We start from the raw sequence: 22487 nt of genomic DNA on the forward strand, positions 1-22487 counted from the left end.
TATGGATTCAAGACATGGAATTTCCACGAACTAGTATCCCATGCCGAGTAGGCTCGTCAGGATTTAGCCTGACTGTAGAGTCTGATTGTACCTAATACTTACGGCGTTAAAGGTTTCTGTAACAGGATCATATGGTTTCGCGGTCTGGTTGGGCATATCCACGTACTGATGTACGATGCCGACTGGACCCGTCAGGTCTTCTCCTGGTTGTTTCAGCACTTTCTGTAATTGCAATAATTGAATTATGAATATATTTATAACCACTGCACTGTAAATGAAACAAAATATGGAAAAGTTATGTAAAAAAAATTGGCACAAAGCTTTGTTTTCCAGTCACAATTGGCACGACGCCGTCGTGCCACAGATGTACAAGAGATTGTTCACATTGTTTTAAATGTACAACTAATAAGCTTACCAGAACAACATATGTAAGAAGGCTGAAAGGCTCGTCCCGTCCGTCACGTCCGTGAAGGGTCGTCCCAATAAGTTTCTAGTTATTTTTGATAAATAGTTTGCCTCATGAAGTCATGATACTTACCATAGCCGTCTCAAACATCTTAGTGGCGATGATCTGCGTGCTCTCAAACATGTCACGCCCTGGGCCAGATGCGAAGCACTCCTCGCCAGGTAGCTTGCATAGCAGCTGCTCCTGGTCGCACACTTTGCCGGAGATGCTGCAACGAGGACCACGAGTGTTGGGGGACACGTCACCGAGGTTTGTGGACGCGAACGCGCAGACTATGCGACCCTGGAATATAATAGAATACAATTAAAAACGGCAATTTTAGGAAAAGAATATGAAGCCCATCGATTGATTATTTCAAACTCATGGAACTTATATACCTTTCCAGGATATGCCCCGTTGCCATTCAACGCTTTCTCCATCAGGACAGAAGCATAGCCAACGTTGTCCGAGGATATCAGCTTGTTGGTGTTGTTCATGCTGGTGGGGTGCACCGCGAACCAGTTGATCACCCCTATGATGCGGCTGTCGGGCGCCAGGAAACGAACCTGAGATAACGTTTTGTCGGTGTCATATTTGTATCTGAAATGGCAAGAAATGTACGCTTTAGTTAAAGGTAACGTAAATTAAGTATGTTGTACACGTAGGAGGGCTTAGGTCTCTCTTTTCGTAACTGGCGTTTTATATCTAATGTTGCGACAGTTGTTAGGCGGTCATCTTCGAATTTTTTAACGCTGTTATTGATGGTAGAACTGTCAATACTATCACGTTAAATTAAGTATGCTTACCAACCTTCTCGTAAGGGTTTTTCATATATGTAAATGGATAGGTATTTATCATAATTCGTAAGTCAAATCATTGTGTTAATACTTATTGATTGTTTTTTCCAACTAGCGTTCGTTTCGAATGCATATCCTCGTGTATAAGTAATTGATTATGCCTCGTGCATAACAATATAAGCAATTAGTAGGTACTTCGATAAACAATTCCAATGAACTATTAAGGTAAGTAATTAAGTACGGTGTAAAAATACCATGTACTTTATTAGCATTCGAATCGTCAAAGTGACGCGGAGTACATTCAAAGTTAAAGTTTACATATGTGGCAGCCATATCACAACCGTCATTTGTCGAATCAAATAGACCTCCAATAATGGGGTTGGCAACTGTGAAAGGTTTGCAGAGATGGCGCCATCATAGCTTGCCCCTTTTTCTATGAGATTTGGCTTAAAGGGCTGGCATCTAGGACATTAAAAAAACAAAAATTTGACACAATTCTAGGGATTGACAGGGCAAGCTATGCTGGCGCCATCTGCTAATTATTTCGACCGGCCAACCCCATTCTTGAGCCCGCTCAACACTCGTTGAATTGATTTGAAATCGACTCCACACTCGCGCTCGCGGCTTCGCGCTGCGATTCGCGCACGAGTGTGGAGGGCGCTTTGGGCTGCAGAGGAATGACAACTTATAAAAAGTTCTTACTTAGCTCTCTCTTCAGGTGGATTCCGCAAATAAGAGGTGGGTGACCTGTTTATGTTCGCGTCCAGTAGCTCTGCCTCGCCGTACTCCATTCGCGCTGGCGTCAAAGTGTTGTGAGCCATTACTATACTCTGCAATCGTCAAAACATACCCATAGAATTACCCATGCATACATTAGGTTAAGCTGGTCTAACACATCCGATGAGAGTACGCTACACCAAAATCCACGAAGCTGTTTAGGATAAACTTACATTATTTCGTATTTTGAAGTGAACGGAGGTTAGAAGTGCTGGGCGGAAAATAATGAAACATTTAGTGAAAACGCCTACCGCGTTACACGACACGGGGGCAGTTCTGGTCAAAGTTAATAGATATTGTTGCCATTCGCACGTTTACGATATGGCAACTGTGTACAAGAGTACGCAGTAATGTATCGTGTAAGAGTACGCTCGTACTCTTACACGCCAGCTGCTGATTTATCACAAAATCTACCGTTGGTAGAAGAATCTCGAGAATGACAGATAGCTCAAGCAATTGATGATGCCGTACAAAATATGCCTGCTTAGTTTTCGATGACATACAAATTTCCCAATCAGCTAATGATGTTCGACCACAAAATTTACCTATGGAAAGATCTCACGGAAGTACAAATTGCAGAATTGGCTGACAACCTACAATAAAAGTAATTGAGGCACATATTTTTCAGGCAGCTGCTGACTTGGTACAAAATATTTGACGGTGAGAACGATGCACTTTGGCAATACTTCGCAGCCCTTATGTTTAAAATCTGATCAGTTGTTGGTTTTTACAGACAGAGCGCGTACATCACCTGCTTGTTTTTAAAGTCTAAACGTTGAATCACCTTTTTTACCGCTCGTATATATTGTACACACCATACCACCATGCGCTGGATTTATTTCTACGCGCCAAAGAGCAAAGTCAGATATTTTGAGTAGATCTCCATACAAGCATGCTGTCGGGGACATTTACCTCAAAAAAGTGCCAAAAATAGTCTCCAAAGTTCCTCTTAAAAGGACATAAGGCTTTTGTAAATGCTGTGAGGGTCAAATAAAATCATTTTAAGACCTCTGCAAGTAAAATAATGTAGCTTTTTACCCGCGTACTCTTATCGGCTTTAACGCGTACTCTTATCCAATAGGGGTTGTAAGAGTACGCAGATCCCATTTTTGTTCACTGTTATTATTATTAGAAAACTATCTTAGTTTTGTAACTTTTTATGACACTTTATGGAAGATGATTAAATTATACATGGAATTATGGCAAATTTGATTACCTACCTATCATTATTTTTATTTAATAATTTTAGAACTTTAATAAGGATGATGATTTATAAAAACATACGGTTATCGGGATTAATTCAACCAACTGATGTGCAGGTCCCGAAAGCGTACCTTGAATATCCCAGCAATGTAACTGACATAGGTTTCCTTGACAAAACCAAGAATAGGCAGGTCGAAGAGGAAGTCCATGAGAAACCCTCCCGGGGTCGAATGCGTATGAGTCCCGCTTATAATAACGTTGTTTTCGCTGTAGATATCACCGAAGCGCTTTTGGAGACGCTTTATTATCTGAAAGCGAAAGTTAGCAAATGAATTATAGTATTTTTATTTCGTCCCATCCAATTAACAACGTAAAACAAGAACGTACCCAAGCAATTGTTAGGTTTACCGCGAAACATGGAAGTAAAAAGTCGTTAGCCAACTACTTACTAGATGAAAGCTCATACATTGCTATACTTATAGTCCATTCAGTCATCTTCTATAATAAAGACACATACAAATACTATTCACTGGTGTTCCAAAGTCCTCTTATAAGATGTAGCAAACCACAGTTCAAACCTGGGTATCCTTGATCAGCTTTCTGTATCTATTACCAGAGTCTATCATAACGACTTGCCCTTATTCTGACAATGACTAAAACTGGCGTTCTTTACTGACGCCGCCCATAATCGGCGAGACGACAGTGAGAAACGCGTTGCTCTTCTCCTGTTCCCAGTATCTACCATAAAGACTTGTGGAAAGTCCCGCCGCTGGTTGCCATTCCCTTTGATGACGACTAACCTCTTTTCTAACGCCGTGGCCCATCATCGGAGCATCCACAGTGACGAACACGATCCTCTGTGAGCTGTTCCCGGTGTCATCAGCCAGCACAAATGCTCGTGAAAACTGCCGTAAGTGGATGCCATGACCGATTTGTTGAAAGTGAGCATAACCCATCTGGAAGAAAAATGGTGTTTGCAAGTCAGGTTATATCCTAGGCTAAGGATATTCTCAAACATATTAACAATTGTGAGTTGGTAATGAACAAACGTAATCCTAACCTATTAATAGTGACACCGCGTTTTCAGATTCATTCCCCATAGTCTAAGATACGTTATGTATGGCTGACCTTCAATTTCATATTTCTTTAGGCAACCCTATTTAATTATGTTCAGGAACATATTTTCTTTCATAAAATATAAGTTTCATCCGTCAGGTCATCAGGCGTATCAATGAAGGTCGGCCTACTAGACCAGTGGTTTCGATGATGTGTTTTCATTGAGCAACAGCAAAATTATAGAAAGTATTCACAATGAAACATTTCATAATTTTTTGTAAGAGCATTAAACGTGTCAATATCATGAGTGAAGTCAATAATAATCATGCCATGCCATAAACTTCGTACCTAAATAATATATTGGGTGACATTTTTAGCTGATAACCAACTTTTAATATAACAGCAACTCTAAAATCCAAAAACAACCTGGTATCACCTGTTTTTTTGTTTTTGATCGTGTGGGATTACAGGGTTGCTCTCATAACAAAAGTTGCACACAAAAATGAGTACAGTCGCGTACATATAATATTATATGTATACTCACTCTATAATATCTTGTATCACCCAAAAACAATTACCCCGTATTTATACCGAGATTAAAACATACTCATTATTAGCTTTGAAAGCAAAATATTTTTCCCCTCACTAGCTCGGAAAGCCGTCTTTTATCCTTTTAAACAAGCGGGGAAAAACGCATTTTATCCACTAGTGGGGAAAGTAATTTGACCTTGGATGGAGCGTGTTTAAGTACCTTGACAGATAACAAAACGTAAAACGCTCATGATAATGGTTCGTTCGATATTAAATATCATTAAATAAATGGTTTGAGAATCTAATAAAAAATACCAAATTTAGCTTTATTTAATAATTTTATGTCATAAACCTTAAAATTCCATAAGAAACGTTAGATTTTTTATAACGATGTTAAATATAATTCTGAACGCGCAAGTTGAGTCGATGCAATTTCAAAACGCATCGTTGACATTTCATACGTCAGAACAGAAATGTCAACATTGTCAACAAAATGTTTACTGTTCTTCTCACCGACTCACGTAAAAATCAGAATTTCTAGTGTTTTCTGTTATAATATCGTAAAAAAATTTGTGATTCCAGTGATGAAGATGATCTAACGCCTGTGGATGTTGCACTTTCCTCGCTATAGTGAGGGGAAAAGTTTTGTGTTACACACGGGTGCAAATGTATTTTACTTCTCGTGTGTTGAAACACTCGCGGGTAAAATACAACTTTACACCCTTGTATAACAAATAACTATTAACGCATGTTAGGAAGTTGCTAGGGACGCACGCACAAAGTACTGAGTACAATTTGGGGCTCTTCAAGGCAATAGTTAATAGGTATCTTATAGGTAAGCGTGCTCCACCGTAGACCACATCATCACTTACCATCAGGTGGGATCGTGGTCAAGCGCCAGCCTATTCATCATAAAAAAAAAAAAAACAATTTAATGCAGGCCATGCATTCTTTACAAGTGAGCAGGGCTCGGAACCGGTATTTTTTAAAAACCCCGAAATAGCCCAATATTTTGAATTTTTTTATGCTCATTACGTAGGACTGAATCATGTATTTAGAAAACAATTTGGAATTATTAAAACGTCCCATTAAAAAGGAAATTATAAACAAAAGAACGAAAAAGAACGTAATAATACCGGTATTTTTGTATGGAGCAAATACCGGTTTCCGACCCCTGCAAGTGAGCATGTTTTTAGATGTTGCGCAGACCATGTACCTATACATACACATGAGTTGGCATTGAAGGTTATCTCAAGACCAATACCCCACCAATAGACCACTTAAACATGTCGACTTCATTTTGACCGCTTAGTCACTGCAATAACTATAGGTATATTTGACTTTAAAAAAACGCAGTTGAAATAAATTTTAATCAATGCATTAATGAAAACTGGTTTTAATTAGATAAGTACCTAACACGCCTTTTAACCGGGTTTTACGGTAACATATAATATATATAATAGGATTAATAGGTGCAATTAAGCTATACGAGCATTTGTTGTAAATAGATTCATTATACCTGTAAATAATAATACTGTGAGTAAAATACAGCAGTAATTAAGTGTATAAACCAGTAATAGTTATTTGTTATACAAGGGTGCAAAGTTGTATTTTACCCGCGAGTGTGGAATTGAAACATGAGCAAGCGAAAGGATTCTATAGTTGAACCACGAGCGAAGCGAGTGGTTCTAAAATAGAATCCTGAGCGTAGCGAGTGTTTCAACACACGAGAAGTAAAATACATTTGCACCCGTGTGTAACACAAAACTTTTCCCCTCACTATAGCGAGGAAAGTGCAACATCCACAGGCGTTAGATCATCTTCATCACTGGAATCACTAATTTTTTTACGATATTATAACAGAAAACACTAGAAATTCTGATTTTTATGTGAGTCGGTGAGAAGAACAGTAAAAATTTTGTTGACAATGTTGACATTTCTGTTCTGACGTATGAAATGTCAACGATGCGTTTTGAAATTGCATCGACTCAACTTGTGCGTTCAGAATTATATTTAACATCATTATAAAAAATCTAACGTTTCTTATGGAATTTTAAGGTTTATGACTTAAAATTATTAAATAAAGCTAAATTTGGTATTTTTTATTAGATTCTCAAACCATTTATTTAATGATAATTAATATCGAACGAACCATTATTATGAGCGTTTTACGTTTTGTTATCTGTAAAGCTACTTAAACACGCTCCATCCAAGGTCAAATTACTTTCCCCACTAGTGGATAAAATGCGTTTTTCCCCGCTTGTTTTAAAGGATAATAGACGGCTTTCCGAGCTAGTGAGGGGAAATAGTTATTTGTTATACAAGGGTGCAAAGTTGTATTTTACCCGCGAGTGTGGAATTGTAACACGAGCAGTAATAGTTATTTGTTATACAAGGGTGCAAAGTTGTATTTTACCCGCGAGTGTGGAATTGAAACACGAGCAAGCGAAAGGATTCTATAGTTGAACCACGAGCGAAGCGAGTGGTTCTAAAATAGAATCCTGAGCGTAGCAAGTGTTTCAACACACGAGAAGTAAAATACATTTGCACCCGTGTGTAACACAAAACTTTTCACCTCACTATAGCGAGGAAAGTGCAACATCCACAGGCGTTAGATCATCTTCATCACTGAAATCACTCATTTTTTTACGATATTATAACAAAAAACTGGAAATTCTGTATTTTTACGTGAGAAGTTTTCAAGTAAAAATTTTGTTGACAATGTTGACATTTCTGACGTATGAAATGTCAATGATGCGTTTTGAAATTGCATCGACTCAACTTGTACGTTCAGAATTATATTTAACATCATTATTAAAAAACAAACGTTTCTTATGGAACTTTAAGGTTTATGACATAAAATCATTAAATAAAGCTAAATTTGGTATGTTTTATTAGATTCTCAAACCATTTGTTTAATGATAATTAATATCAAACGAATCATTATTATGAGCGTTTTACGTTTTGTTATCTGTCAAGCTACTACTTAAACATGCTCCATCCAAGGTCAAATTACTTTCCCCACTAGTGGATAAAATGCGTTTTTCCCCACTTGTTTTAAAGGATAAAAGACAACTTTCCGAGCTAGTGAGGGGAAAAATACATTTGCACCCGTGTGTAACACAAAACTTTTCCCCTCACTATAGCGAGGAAAGTGCAACATCCACAGGCGTTAGGTCATCTTCATCACTGGAATCACTTATTTTTGTACGATATTATAACAGTAAACACTGGAAATTGATTTTTACGTGTGTTGACAATGTTGACATTTCTGTTCTGACGTATGAAATGTCGACGATGCGTTTTGAAATTGCATCGACTCAACTTGTGCGTTCAGAATTATATTTAACATCATTATAAAAAATCTAACGTTTCTCATGAAATTTTAAGGTTTTTGACTTAAAAATATATGACTTATAAAGCTAAATTTGGCATTTTTTATTAGATTCTCAAATCATTTATTTAATGATAAATTGATAATGAATATCGAATGAACCATTATTATGAGCGTATTACGTTTTGTTATCTGTCCATTCAAGGTCAAATTACTTTCCCCACTAGTGGATAAAATGCGTTTTTCCCCGCTTGTTTTAAAGGATAAAAGACGGCTTTCCGAGCTAGTGAGGGGAAAAAATATGACACCTTCGCTCGAGTTCAAGGCGGTTTGCTCATTTTCGTTCAACCCAACGTCTATTATGGGTACCTACCTACCTACAGGTATTCTTATGGGACACTGATGTACATATATAGTATTGTTTAATCGTTAAACCAATATTTAAAAACCTGTTTTATTAATGACTACTAACTAAGGAAATCATATTATTATATGTATACCTATTATTAAATAGTGACTTGACATATATACGCTATAAAGATTACCTGCCTAGTAAAAGTTTAGATATTGTGATAAAAAAGAAAAGCACACGTGAGATTTGTGAATAACACGTCGTCTGGGATACACGAGCGGTTGTGATTTTTGACCGCTTTTCAGTTATAATTTTCAAGATAATCATATCACTTTTGAGACAGGGTAGATTTCTGTTTCTTTGTAGGTCTACGCCACCCACATAACAGCAAGTTGGCTACACTCATTCAATTGCATGTAATAGGGTATTTGACAACATTAAAAATATATAACGAATTGCTGTCATCTTGAAAGATAATAAACTAATAAAGTATATTTCACTATATTTGAATGTAAATTATGTTTAGTTTTTGGAAAATAAACGAAGGAAAATTAAATATTTTTTGAAATTTCATCAGGGACGTGAACGCTCTGTGATTGGTCAACGCTCGGATGACGTCACACGCGGGTAAACATTCTTGATTGCCTTGAGTGTTTTAACTGTTTTATTTGTATTTAGTTAATTTTAGTTATTGTTCCACAGTTTTCTGATATATTCCGATTTATCCGTATATCTAGTAGCACAATATTCATAAGAATCTCAAAATGGAGCCGAAATATGTGAAAGCTGATAGCGGCAACCTACCAGACTTAGACGCATTAATGGTTGCACTTTTCTTTAAAGATAATCCGGATTACTATGCTGCGGAACTTAGAAATGTATAAACAGCTGTGTGAGTATACGTAGAAGTTGTTTATTTACGAACATTTCGATTTCGATGATACGAATACGACGACGATATATATATAGAATACGATGACGAGAATAGTATCTCCATACTGCACTTTAGTTTGAAAGAAAAAGTATGCTACTAACTACCTACTAATGCTGAAAGAGCTATGTTATGAGGTTATGTAGTAATACATTAAATACCTAGATCTTGTTTCGTTAAATACAACAGAATCCGCTGCTTTAACTACCATATTTATTTACAGTTAAATATTACTTACATCGAAGTGGTCTTCGCACATAAAAACATTTGTATGCGCTAAAATGCTCTTTGGGTCTCTTCGCGCTAGTTTTAACCACATTTTTCTTTTTTTGGGATTCTTTGGAACGGAAACAAACAATTTGTCTGGATTTTTTTATAGTCGTACTTGAACATTGCGGCACTATACACCATTTATATACCATTTTACAGTGAAATAATCAATTCAATGCACATAAACCATAAGATTTACTAAGGTCATTGACTGAGTCTACTCGCGTGTGACGTCACACGTGTCACGTGATTAGCCCCTTTGCAAAAACAGCGTTTAAGGCGCGTTCAAAATAAATAAACTTTAACATTGTTTTTTATATTTAATACAGTAAATTTCACGGAAATATCAATGTAGTGTAATTATTAAGTCATAAACAATCAATTAAAACCATTTTCAAAAATTAGTCAAATAGCCTATTGTAGGTGTAGGTACTTACGTTACTGCTGTTATGCGTGAGGCGGCTGTTTAGGTTTATTAGCAAATTGGTACTTACCTGCTGCTCACTACTCTCACTCTACTAGCACCACAATTAACCGTCAAGCGTGCGCCTGGCGGTCAAGATTGCGCTTTATTCTATGGTTGCGATACTTGCGATGACGTAATGGCCCGATTGGCCCGGTATGCTCTACGATATGTAGCTTGTATACATATAATAACACTGGCAGGTTTTAAAATCGGCTAGTGAATCATCCAATTTGTCTATACAGGGTGGCTCAATCTACTAATCTACTAATGTCTATTTCATTGAAATCCACTCAATAGTTTAGGCGCTAGAAGTAAAAATATGATTTAATATTCGGCATCCTCTCAAGGCGGCTGTATTGATTTTTCTTTAATAAGACACGTGTAAACAGGTTGTGAAGGGCAAGAGGAATCTACCGATACGTCATTTTAAAAAATCCGTCCAGTATCCTGAGCTACAGGATGGTATTTAAACCCATAACCCTACTTTCTGTTTGTGTGAGACAATATTAAATGAAGGGGCCCTGGTCCTGAGTCAGACAGGTCAGGACTCCTGACCGTGTCTCCACATGAAAACAACTCACTGCAACTCTTAATAAATTTATTTTATCTCCACAAAACTAATACATATCTTCCATCTTGACAACTCAAATCTCTTCTCCTGTTTTATTTACATGTTTCTACCATAGACAAAAGTATATGAAAAAACCTAAAGAGTTTTGTTAACTTGTGTTCGGTTATGAACACTGTTTAAGTCGCAGTCGAGTAAAATGTTGATATTGGGGTATAACGTGTACAAATGTATAGACAAAAGTGGAATTCATATTCCTACAAGTTTCCTATTAAGAGAATATCCCCAGAAAGAGTATAAGCGCTAAATCTGGATTCAGTTATCTATATAGGTATATACAATATAAACGTAAAAGTCCTCAGCCCAAACCGTTGGACCTGGTTTACTAATGTATTGCCAAAAATCGTTACCCAAAGTATTACTTCCCAAACTATTTTACGCAAATTATCATTTGGCAAAATTTCATTTCGCAAATCTTCATAATCCATCCTAACCTAACCTAGTACGTCATTTTCATTTCGCAGGTATGGGGTTGGGAAATGAAATGGTTGCGAAGTAAAAAACTTGCTAAAATTTCATTTGGGAAATGAAACTGATGCCATAAGTTTGTTGGGAAGTGAAATTTGGCGAAAAATATTTTGGCTAAACGGCGGTATCCCGTTGGCAGTGTTGGCCGTAATTGTTAATTTTAATTAACCATTGATCAATTTTATTAACCATTAGTTCCGCCATTAACCAATTGCATTAAAGTTAATTCGGATTAAAGTTAATTCGGATTAAATTTTTGAGACGTTAATGGCCATTGAAGTTAATTCGGATTAACTTTAATTCGGATTAACTTCAATGGGCATGAAAGTCAAATAATTAATCCGAATTACTCTCAATTTGGATTAACGTCTAATAAAATTACATTCGTGATATTTTAAAATGAGAGAGCAAAATGACCCTGACTGAACCCTGGCAGTAGTAGCAGTACCTACCTACTCTAGTAGAATTCTGGTTTGGTGCAACACAGACATACGCGGTTTTGGTCATTTAAATCGTCTTGATGAGCACTTCGGAGAGCCGTACCCATGATAGAGCTGATGCTGAACCCTGGCAGTACCTAATGGATCTAAGGTTTGGTGCAACATAGGCACAGGCTGTTTTAGTCATCCGACTCGTCTTGATGAGCACTTCGGAGAACCATACCCATGATAGAGCTGATGCTGAAACCTGGCAGTACCTAATGGATCGAAGGTTTGGTGCAACATAGGCACAGGCTGTTTTAGTCATCCGACTCGTCTTGATGAGCACTTCGGAGAGCCATACCCATGATAGAGCTGATGCTGAACCCTGGCAGTACCTAATGGATCTAAGGTTTGGTGCAACATAGGCACACGCTGTTTTAGTCATCCGACTCGTCTTGATGAGCACTTATGAGAGCAGTACCCATAATGGAGCTGATGCTGAACCCTGGCAGTACCTAGCGGAACTAAGATTTGGTGCAACGTAGGCACACGCTGTTTTAGTCATCCGACTCGTCTTGATGAGCACTTAGGAGAGCAGTACCCATGATAGAGCTGATGCTGAACCCTGGCAGTACCTAGTGGATCTAAGGTTTGGTGCATCATAGGGACACGCTGTTTTAGTCACCCGACTCGTCTTGATAAGCACTTAGGAGAGCGGTACCCATGATAGAGCTGATGCTGAACCCTGGCAGTACCTAGTGGATCTAAGGTTTGGTGCAATATAGGCACACGCTGTTTTAGTCACCCGACTCGTCTTGATGAGCACTTAGGAGAGCGGTACCCATGATAGAGCTGATGCTGAACCCTGGCAGTACCTAGTGGATCTAAGGTTTGGTGCAACATAGGCACACGCTGTTTTAGTCACCCGACTCGTCTTGATGAGCACTTAGGAGAGCAGTACCCATGATAGAGCTGATGCTGAACCCTGGCAGTACCTAGTGGATCTAAGGTTTGGTGCAACATAGGCACACGCTGTTTTAGTCACCCGACTCGTCTTGATGAGCACTTAGGAGAGCAGTACCCATGATAGAGCTGATGCTAAACCCTGGCAGTACCTAGTGGATCTAAGGTTTGGTGCAACATAGGCACACGCTGTTTTAGTCACCCGACTCGTCTTGATGAGCACTTAGGAGAGCAGTACCCATAATGGAGCTGATGCTGAACCCTGGCAGTACCTCGCGGAACTAAGGTTTGGTGCAACATAGGCACACGCTGTTTTAGTCATCCGATTCGTCTTGATGAGCACTTAGGAGAGCAGTACCCATGATAGAGCTGATGCTGAACCCTGGAACTACCTAGTGGATCTAAGGTTTGGTGCAACATAGGCACACGCTGTTTTAGTCACCTGACTCGTCTTGATGAGCACTTAGGAGAGCAGTACCCATAATGGAGCTGATGCTGAACCCTGGCAGTACCTAGCGGAACTAAGGTTTGGTGCAACATAGGCACACGCTGTTTTAGTCATCCGACTCGTCTTGATGAGCACTTAGGAGTGCAGTACCCATGATAGAGCTGATGCTGAACCCTGGCAGTACCTAATGGATCTAAGGTTTGGTGCAACATAGGCACACGCTGTTTTAGTCATCCGACTCGTCTTGATGAGCACTTAGGAGAGCAGTACCCATGATAGAGCTGATGCTGAACCCTGGCAGTACCTAATGGATCTAAGGTTTGGTGCAACATAGGCACACGCTGTTTTAGTCATCCGACTCGTCTTGATGAGCACTTATGAGAGCAGTACCCATAATGGAGCTGATGCTGAACCCTGGCAGTACCTAGCGGAACTAAGGTTTGGTGCAACGTAGGCACACGCTGTTTTAGTCATCCGACTCGTCTTGATGAGCACTTAGGAGAGCAGTACCCATGATAGAGCTGATGCTGAACCCTGGCAGTACCTAGTGGATCTAAGGTTTGGTGCAATATAGGCACACGCTGTTTTAGTCACCCGACTCGTCTTGATGAGCACTTAGGAGAGCAGTACTCATAATGTAGCTGATGCTGAACCCTGGCAGTACCTAGCGGAACTAAGGTTTGGTGCAACATAGGCACACGCTGTTTTAGTCATCCGACTCGTCTTGATGAGCACTTGGAAGAGCAGTACCCAAGATAGAGCTGATGCTGGACCCTGGCAGTACCTAATGGATCTAAGGTTTGGTGCAACATAGGCACAGGCTGTTTTAGTCATCCGACTCGTCTTGATGAGCACTTCGGAGAGCCATACCCATGATAGAGCTGATGCTGAACCCTGGCAGTACCTAATGGATCTAAGGTTTGGTGCAACATAGGCACACGCTGTTTTAGTCATCCGACTCGTCTTGATGAGCACTTAGGAGAGCAGTACCCATGATAGAGCTGATGCTGAACCCTGGCAGTACTTAATGGATCTAAGGTTTGGTGCGACATAGGCACACGCTGTTTTAGTCATCCGACTCGTCTTGATGAGCACTTATGAGAGCAGTACCCATAATGGAGCTGATGCTGAACCCTGGCAGTACCTAGCGGAACTAAGGTTTGGTGCAACGTAGGCACACGCTGTTTTAGTCATCCGACTCGTCTTGATGAGCACTTAGGAGAGCAGTACCCATGATAGAGCTGATGCTGAACCCTGGCAGTACCTAGTGGATCTAAGGTTTGGTGCATCATAGGGACACGCTGTTTTAGTCACCCGACTCGTCTTGATAAGCACTTAGGAGAGCGGTACCCATGATAGAGCTGATGCTGAACCCTGGCAGTACCTAGTGGATCTAGGGTTTGGTGCAACATAGGCACACGCTGTTTTAGTCACCCGACTCGTCTTGATGAGCACTTAGGAGAGCAGTACCCATAATGGAGCTGATGCTGAACCCTGGCAGTACATAGTGGATCTAAGGTTTGGTGCAACATAGGCACGTGCTGTTTAGGTCATCCGACTCGTCTTGATGAGCACTTAGAAGAGCAGTACCCATGATAGAGCTGATGCTGAACCCTGGCAGTACCTAGTGGGTCTAAGGTTTGGTGCAACATAGGCACACGCTGTTTTAGTCATCCGACTCGTCTTGATGAGCACTTAGGAGAGCAGTACCCATGATAGAGCTGATGCTGAACCCTGGCAGTACCTAATGGATCTAAGGTTTGGTGCAACATAGGCACACGCTGTTTTAGTCATCCGACTCGTCTTGATGAGCACTTAGGAGAGCAGTACCCATGATAGAGCTGATGCTGAACCCTGGCAGTACCTAATGGATCTAAGGTTTGGTGCGACATAGGCACACGCTGTTTTAGTCATCCGACTCGTCTTGATGAGCACTTATGAGAGCAGTACCCATAATGGAGCTGATGCTGAACCCTGGCAGTACCTAGCGGAACTAAGGTTTGGTGCAACGTAGGCACACGCTGTTTTAGTCATCCGACTCGTCTTGATGAGCACTTATGAGAGCAGTACTCATAATGTAGCTGATGCTGAACCCTGGCAGTACCTAGTGGATCTAAGGTTTGGTGCATCATAGGGACACGCTGTTTTAGTCACCCGACTCGTCTTGATAAGCACTTAGGAGAGCGGTACCCATGATAGAGCTGATGCTGAACCCTGGCAGTACCTAGTGGATCTAGGGTTTGGTGCAACATAGGCACACGCTGTTTTAGTCACCCGACTCGTCTTGATGAGCACTTAGGAGAGCAGTACCCATGATAGAGCTGATGCTGAACCCTGGCAGTACCTAGTGGATCTAAGGTTTGGTGCATCATAGGGACACGCTGTTTTAGTCACCCGACTCGTCTTGATAAGCACTTAGGAGAGCGGTACCCATGATAGAGCTGATGCTGAACCCTGGCAGTACCTAGTGGATCTAGGGTTTGGTGCAACATAGGCACACGCTGTTTTAGTCACCCGACTCGTCTTGATGAGCACTTAGGAGAGCAGTACCCATAATGGAGCTGATGCTGAACCCTGGCAGTACATAGTGGAACTAAGGTTTGGTGCAACATAGGCACGCGCTGTTTTGGTCATCCGACTCGTCTTGATGAGCACTTAGGAGAGCAGTACCCATGATAGAGCTGATGCTGAACCCTGGCAATACCTAGTGGATCTAAGGTAGGTGGTAAGGCTCTATCATGGGTACCGCTCTCCTAAGTGCTCATCAAGACGAGTCGGGTGACTAAAACAGCGTGTGCCTATGTTGCACCAAACCTTAGATCCACTAGGTACTGCCAGGGTTCAGCATCAGCTCTATCATGGGTACTGCTCTTCTAAGTGCTCATCAAGACGAGTCGGATGACCTAAACAGCGCGTGCCTATGTTGCACCAAACCTTAGATCCACTATGTACTGCCAGGGTTCAGCATCAGCTCCATTATGGGTACTGCTCTCCTAAGTGCTCATCAAGACGAGTCGGGTGACTAAAACAGCGTGTGCCTATGTTGCACCAAACCCTAGATCCACTAGGTACTGCCAGGGTTCAGCATCAGCTCTATCATGGGTACCGTTCTCCTAAGTGCTTATCAAGACGAGTCGGGTGACTAAAACAGCGTGTCCCTATGATGCACCAAACCTTAGATCCACTAGGTACTGCCAGGGTTCAGCATCAGCTCTATCATGGGTACTGCTCTCCTAAGTGCTCATCAAGACGAGTCGGATGACTAAAACAGCGTGTGCCTACGTTGCACCAAACCTTAGTTCCGCTAGGTACTGCCAGGGTTCAGCATCAGCTCCATTATGGGTACTGCTCTCATAAGTGCTCATCAAGACGAGTCGGATGACTAAAACAGCGTGTGCCTATGTCGCACCAAACCTTAGATCCATTAGGTACTGCCAGGGTTCAGCATCAGCTCTATCATGGTTACTGCTCTCCTAAGTGCTCATCAAGACGAGTCGGATGACTAAAACAGCGTGTGCCTATGTTGCACCAAACCTTAGATCCACTAGGTAGTGCCAGGGTTCAGCATCAGCTCTATCATGGGTACTGCTCTCCTAAGTGCTCATCAAGACGAGTCGGATGACTAAAACAGCGTGTGCCTATGTTGCACCAAACCCTGGATCCACTAGGTACTGCCAGGGTTCAGCATCAGCTCTATCATGGGTACTGCACTCCTAAGTGCTCATCAAGACGAGTCGGATGACTAAAACAGCGTGTGCCTATGTTGCACCAAACCCTAGATCCACTAGGTACTGCCAGGGTTCAGCATCAGCTCTATCATGGGTACTGCTCTACTAAGTGCTCATCAAGACGAGTCGGGTGACTAAAACAGCGTGTGCCTATGTTGCACCAAACCTTAGATCCACTAGGTACTGCCAGGGTTCAGCATCAGCTCTATCATGGGTACTGCTCTCCTAAGTGCTCATCAAGACGAGTCGGATGACTAAAACAGCGTGTGCCTATGTTGCACCAAACCTTAGACCCACTAGGTACTGCCAGGGTTCAGCATCAGCTCTATCATGGGTACTGCTCTTCTAAGTGCTCATCAAGACGAGTCGGATGACTAAAACAGCGTGTGCCTATGTTGCACTAATCCTTAGTTCCGCTAGGTACTGCCAGGGTTCAGCATCAGCTCTATTATGGGTACTACTCTCCTAAGTGCTCATCAAGACGAGTCGGGTGACTAAAACAGCGTGTGCCTATGTTGCACCAAACCTTAGATCCACTAGGTAGTGCCAGGGTTCAGCATCAGCTCTATCATGGTTACTGCTCTTCTAAGTGCTCCTCAAGACGAGTCGGATGACCAAAACAGCGCGTGCCTATGTTGCACCAAACCTTACTTCCACTATGTACTGCCAGGGTTCAGCATCAGCTCTATCATGGGTACCGCTCTACTAAGTGCTCATCAAGACGAGTCAGATGACCAAAACAGCGCGTGCCTATGTTGCACCAAACCTTAGATCCACTAGGTACTGCCAGGGTTCAGCATCAGCTCTATCGTGGGTACCGCTCTCCTAAGTGCTCATCAAGACGAGTCAGATGACCAAAACAGCGCGTGCCTATGTTGCACCAAACCTTAGATCCACTAGGTACTGCCAGGGTGCAGCATCAGCTCTATCATGGGTACTGCTCTCCTAAGTGCTCATCAAGACGAGTCGGACGACCTAAACAGCGCGTGCCTATGTTGCACCAAACCTTAGATCCACTAGGTACTGCCAGGGTTCAGCATCAGCTCTATCATGGGTACCGCTCTACTAAGTGCTCATCAAGACGAGTCGGGTGACTAAAACAGCGTGTGCCTATGTTGCACCAAACCTTAGATCCACTAGGTACTGCCAGGGTTCAGCATCAGCTCTATCATGGGTACTGCTCTCCTAAGTGCTCATCAAGACGAGTCGGATGACTAAAACAGCGTGTGCCTATGTTGCACCAAACCTTAGACCCACTAGGTACTGCCAGGGTTCAGCATCAGCTCTATCATGGGTACTGCTCTTCTAAGTGCTCATCAAGACGAGTCGGATGACCTAAACAGCGCGTGCCTATGTTGCACCAAACCTTAGATCCACTAGGTACTGCCAGGGTTCAGCATCAGCTCTATCATGGGTACTGCTCTCCTAAGTGCTCATCAAGACGAGTCGGGTGACTAAAACAGCGTGTGCCTATGTTGCACCAAAAATTAGATCCACTAGGTACTGCCAGGGTTCAGCATCAGCTCTATCATGGGTACCGCTCTCCTAAGTGCTCATCAAGACGAGTCGGGTGACTAAAACAGCGTGTGCCTATGTTGCACCAAACCTTAGATCCACTAGGTACTGCCAGGGTTCAGCATCAGCTCTATCATGGGTACTGCTCTCCTAAGTGCTCATCAAGACGAGTCGGGTGACTAAAACAGCGTGTGCCTATGTTGCACCAAACCTTAGATCCACTAGGTACTGCTAGGGTTCAGCATCAGCTCTATCATGGGTACCGCTCTCCTAAGTGCTCATCAAGACGAGTCGGGTGACTAAAACAGCGTGTGCCTATGTTGCACCAAACCTTAGATCCACTAGGTAGTGCCAGGGTTCAGCATCAGCTCTATCATGGGTACTGCTCTCCTGAGTGCTCATCAAGACGAGTCGGATGACTAAAACAGCGTGTGCCTATGTTGCACCAAACCTTAGTTCCGCTAGGTACTGCCAGGGTTCAGCATCACCTCCATTATGGGTACTGCTCTCCTAAGTGCTCATCAAGACGAGTCGGGTGACTAAAACAGCGTGTGCCTATGTTGCACCAAACCTTAGATCCATTAGGTACTGCCAGGGTTCAGCATCAGCTCTATCATGGGTATGGCTCTCCGAAGTGCTCATCAAGACGAGTCGGATGACTAAAACAGCGTGTGCCTATGTTGCACCAAACCTTAGATCCATTAGGTACTGCCAGGGTTCAGCATCAGCTCTATCGTGGGTACGGCTCTCCGAAGTGCTCATCAAGACGATTTAAATGACCAAAACCGCGTATGTCTGTGTTGCACCAAACCAGAATTCTACTAGGTAGTAGGTAGGTACTGCTACTACTGCCAGGGTTCAGTCAGGGTCATTTTGCTGTCTCATTTTAAAATATCACGAATGTAATTTTATTAGACGTTGATGCAATTGAGAGTAATTCTAATAAATTTTTTGAAACTTTAATGGCCATTGAAGTTAATCCGAATTAAAGTTAATCCGAATTAACTTCAATGGCCATTAACGTCTCAAAAATTTAATCCGAATTAACTTTAATCCGAATTAACTTTAATCCGAATTAAATGGCTAATGGTTAATGGCCATTAACCTTTTTAATTGTTAATTTTTAATGGTTAATGGCATTAGCGTTCGGCCAACACTGCCCGTTGGATCTAGAGAGTTGAATTTTTCACAATAGGTAGCATTTATGACGTTAGTATCCACTAAGAAGGGGTTTTTCAAAATTCATCCCCTAAGGTGGTGAAAAAGGGGTTGAAAGTTTGTATGGAGATCATTTTTTTTTTGAGTGCGGGACTTGAAACTTCGTATAAAGGCATATTATTAAAATACAAGAAAAGTGATTTCAGCGTTTTTAAAAATTCATCCCCTAAATGGGTTCAAAAAGGGTTGAAAGTTTGAATCCATTAAAAATACTTTGAAACTTCCTAGAAAGGCATAATAGCGGATTATAAAAAAAGGAATATTGACGTTATTGGAAATTCAACCCCTAAGGGGGTTAAAAAGGGGATGAAAGTTTGTCTTGGGGTTCAAATTTTATAATATAAATGTTTATTAATTATAATAAAAAAAAACAAGAACTCATTTCAGCTTTTTTAAAAATTCATCCCCCAAGGTGTTGAAAAAAGGGTTGAATGTTTGTATGGAGATCAAATTTTTTTGTGTGTGTGGGACTTGAATTGAAGGCATATTATTAGAATACAAGAAAAGTAATTTCAGCGTTTTTAAAAATTCATTCCTTAAAAGGGTTAGTTTGTATAGGCCCAAATTATATTTTAAGCAAGAGTTTGAAACTTCGTAAAAAGGTATTTCATTAAAAGAGAAGAATAGTTATTTGTTATACAAGGGTGCAATGTTGTATTTTACCCGCGAGTGTGGAATTGAAACACGAGCAGGGGAAAGGATTCTATAGTTAAACCACGAGCGAAGCGAGTGGTTTTAAAATAGAATCCTGAGCGTAGCGAGTGTTTCAACACACGAGAAGTAAAATACAATTGCACCAGTGTGTAACACAAAACTTTTCCCCTCACTATAGCGAGGAAAGTGCAACATCCACTGGCGTTAGATCATCTTCATCCCAGGAATCACTCATTTCTTTACGATAATACGATATTATAACAGAAAACTCTGGAAGTTGTGTAATTTTACGTGTCGGAGTCGGTGAGAAAATTTTTGTTAACAATGTTGACATTTCTGACGATGCGTTTTAAAATTGCATCGACTCAACTTATGCGTTCAGAATTACATTCAACGTCATTTAAAAAAAAACAAATGTTTCTTATGGAGTTTAAGGTTTATGACTTAAAATCATTAAATAAATCTAAATTTGGTATTTTTTATTAAATTCTCAAACCATTTATTTAATGATAATTAATATCGAACGAATCATTATTATGAGCGTTTTACGTTTTGTTATCTGTCAAAAGCTAACTTAAACACGCTCTATCCAAGGTCAAATTTCTTTCCCCACTAGTGGATAAAATGCGTTTTTCCCCGCTTGTTTTAAAGGATAAAAGACGGCTTTCCGAGCTAGTGAGGGGAAAAGCTAATTTCAGCGTTTTTGAAAATTCATCCCTTCTTCTTCTTTATTTGCCATGCCCTAACGGACGTCGGCGACCACCTTTGCCATCTCTCTCCTGTTCGTAGCCATTTCTGCCAGCATGGCTGCGTTATCGACGTTCGTCCATTTTTTTATGTTGTCAAGCCAGGTGACCCTCCTTCTTCCCCTTCCCCTCTTGCCATCAATTTTTCCTTCTAATATTAGTTGTAGTATATTATATTTGTCATTTCTGTATATGTGTCCAAAATATGATATTTTCCTTCTTTTTACCGTGATCAAAACTTCTAACTTTTTGTCCATTCTATTAAGTACTTCAACATTCGTAACTCTATCGGTCCAGGAGATTTTTAACATACGCCTATATAGCCACATTTCAAATGCTTCTATTTTCTTTTCCATAGCCTTATTCAGAGTCCACGTTTCGCATCCCTTAAGGTGGTGAAAAAGGGGTAGAAAGTTTGTATGGAGGTCAAACATTTTTTTAAGTGCGCGACTTGAAGCGTTGCATAAAGGCATGTTATTAGAATACAAGAAAAGTGATTTCAGCGTTTTTAAAAATTCATCCCCTAAAGTGGTTAAAAAGGGGTTGAAATTTTGTCGTGGTCCTAATTTTATTTTAAGCTAGGTACAGAAAGACCTTCATAGAAGGATATATAATTAAAAGAGAAAAAAACTTATTTTAGCATTATTAAAATTCATCCCCCAAGGTGGTAAAAATGGGGTTGAAAGTTTGTATGGAGATCAAATATTTTTTTGAGTGCGGGAATTGAATCTTTGTATAAAGGCATATTATTAGAATACAAGAAAAGTATTTTTTAAGCGTTTTTAAATAAGTATTCAACCCCTAAAAGGGTTAAAAAGGGGTTGAAAGTGAATCTATTACAAGTGCTTTGAAACTTCTTAGAAAGGCATTGTATAAGATTCGAAAAAAGTTATTTCTACGTTCTTAAAAAGTCAACCCCTAAAGGGGTTAAAAAGGGGATGTAAGTTTATATTTGGTACAAATTTTCTTTTAAGCTAGGAACATGAAACTTGGTAAAAAGGGCATTAAATTAAAATAGACGAAAACTGATTACTTACACTGGTTTTGAAAATTTGTATCAATAGTTTCTGGAGCGAATATTTTTTTAAATAGTGGACTTGTAAATCTTCTAAGAGGGTCGAGAGGGATTATATCGGGAACAATTTTTTTCAGTTAGGGTCTTGAAACTTCGTAGTTTGTGAAAGACAAATTTCATGCGTTGTATAATTATTAACAAATGATTAACCGTTCCGTACCGTTGAGAGCGCTGGTGGCCTAGCGGTAAGAGCGTGCGACTTGCAATCCGGAGGTCGCGGGTTCAAACCCCGGCTCGTACCAATGAGTTTTTCGGAACTTATGTACGAAATATTATTTGATATTTACCAGTCGCTTTTCGGTGAAGGAAAACATCCTGAGGAAACCGGACTAATCCCGACAAGGCCTAGTTTCCCCTCTGGGTTGGACGGTCAGATGGCAGTCGCTTTCGTAAAAACTAGTGCCTACGCCAATTCTTGGGATTAGTTGCCAAGCGGACCCCAGGCTCCCATGGAGCCGTG

At 40.7% G+C, this 22487-nt stretch overlaps 1 protein-coding gene across 1 annotated transcript in view; it reads right to left on the reverse strand.

The window, feature by feature from the left end:
* Nucleotides 1–22487, reverse strand: part of LOC134745882 (neutral ceramidase) — a 56842-nt gene that overhangs the window by 7131 nt on the left and 27224 nt on the right. The window contains exons 3-8 of the mRNA XM_063679980.1: nt 4023–4178; nt 3354–3530; nt 1945–2072; nt 844–1045; nt 539–748; nt 103–222 (exon numbers count right to left, since the gene is read on the reverse strand). Of these exons, the coding sequence (XP_063536050.1) occupies nt 103–222; nt 539–748; nt 844–1045; nt 1945–2072; nt 3354–3530; nt 4023–4178 (993 nt within the window). The remainder of the gene's footprint in view (nt 1–102; nt 223–538; nt 749–843; nt 1046–1944; nt 2073–3353; nt 3531–4022; nt 4179–22487) is intronic.

The sequence above is a fragment of the Cydia strobilella genome, chromosome 1 (genome assembly GCF_947568885.1).
Source record: "Cydia strobilella chromosome 1, ilCydStro3.1, whole genome shotgun sequence".
Lineage (NCBI taxonomy): Eukaryota > Metazoa > Arthropoda > Insecta > Lepidoptera > Tortricidae > Cydia > Cydia strobilella.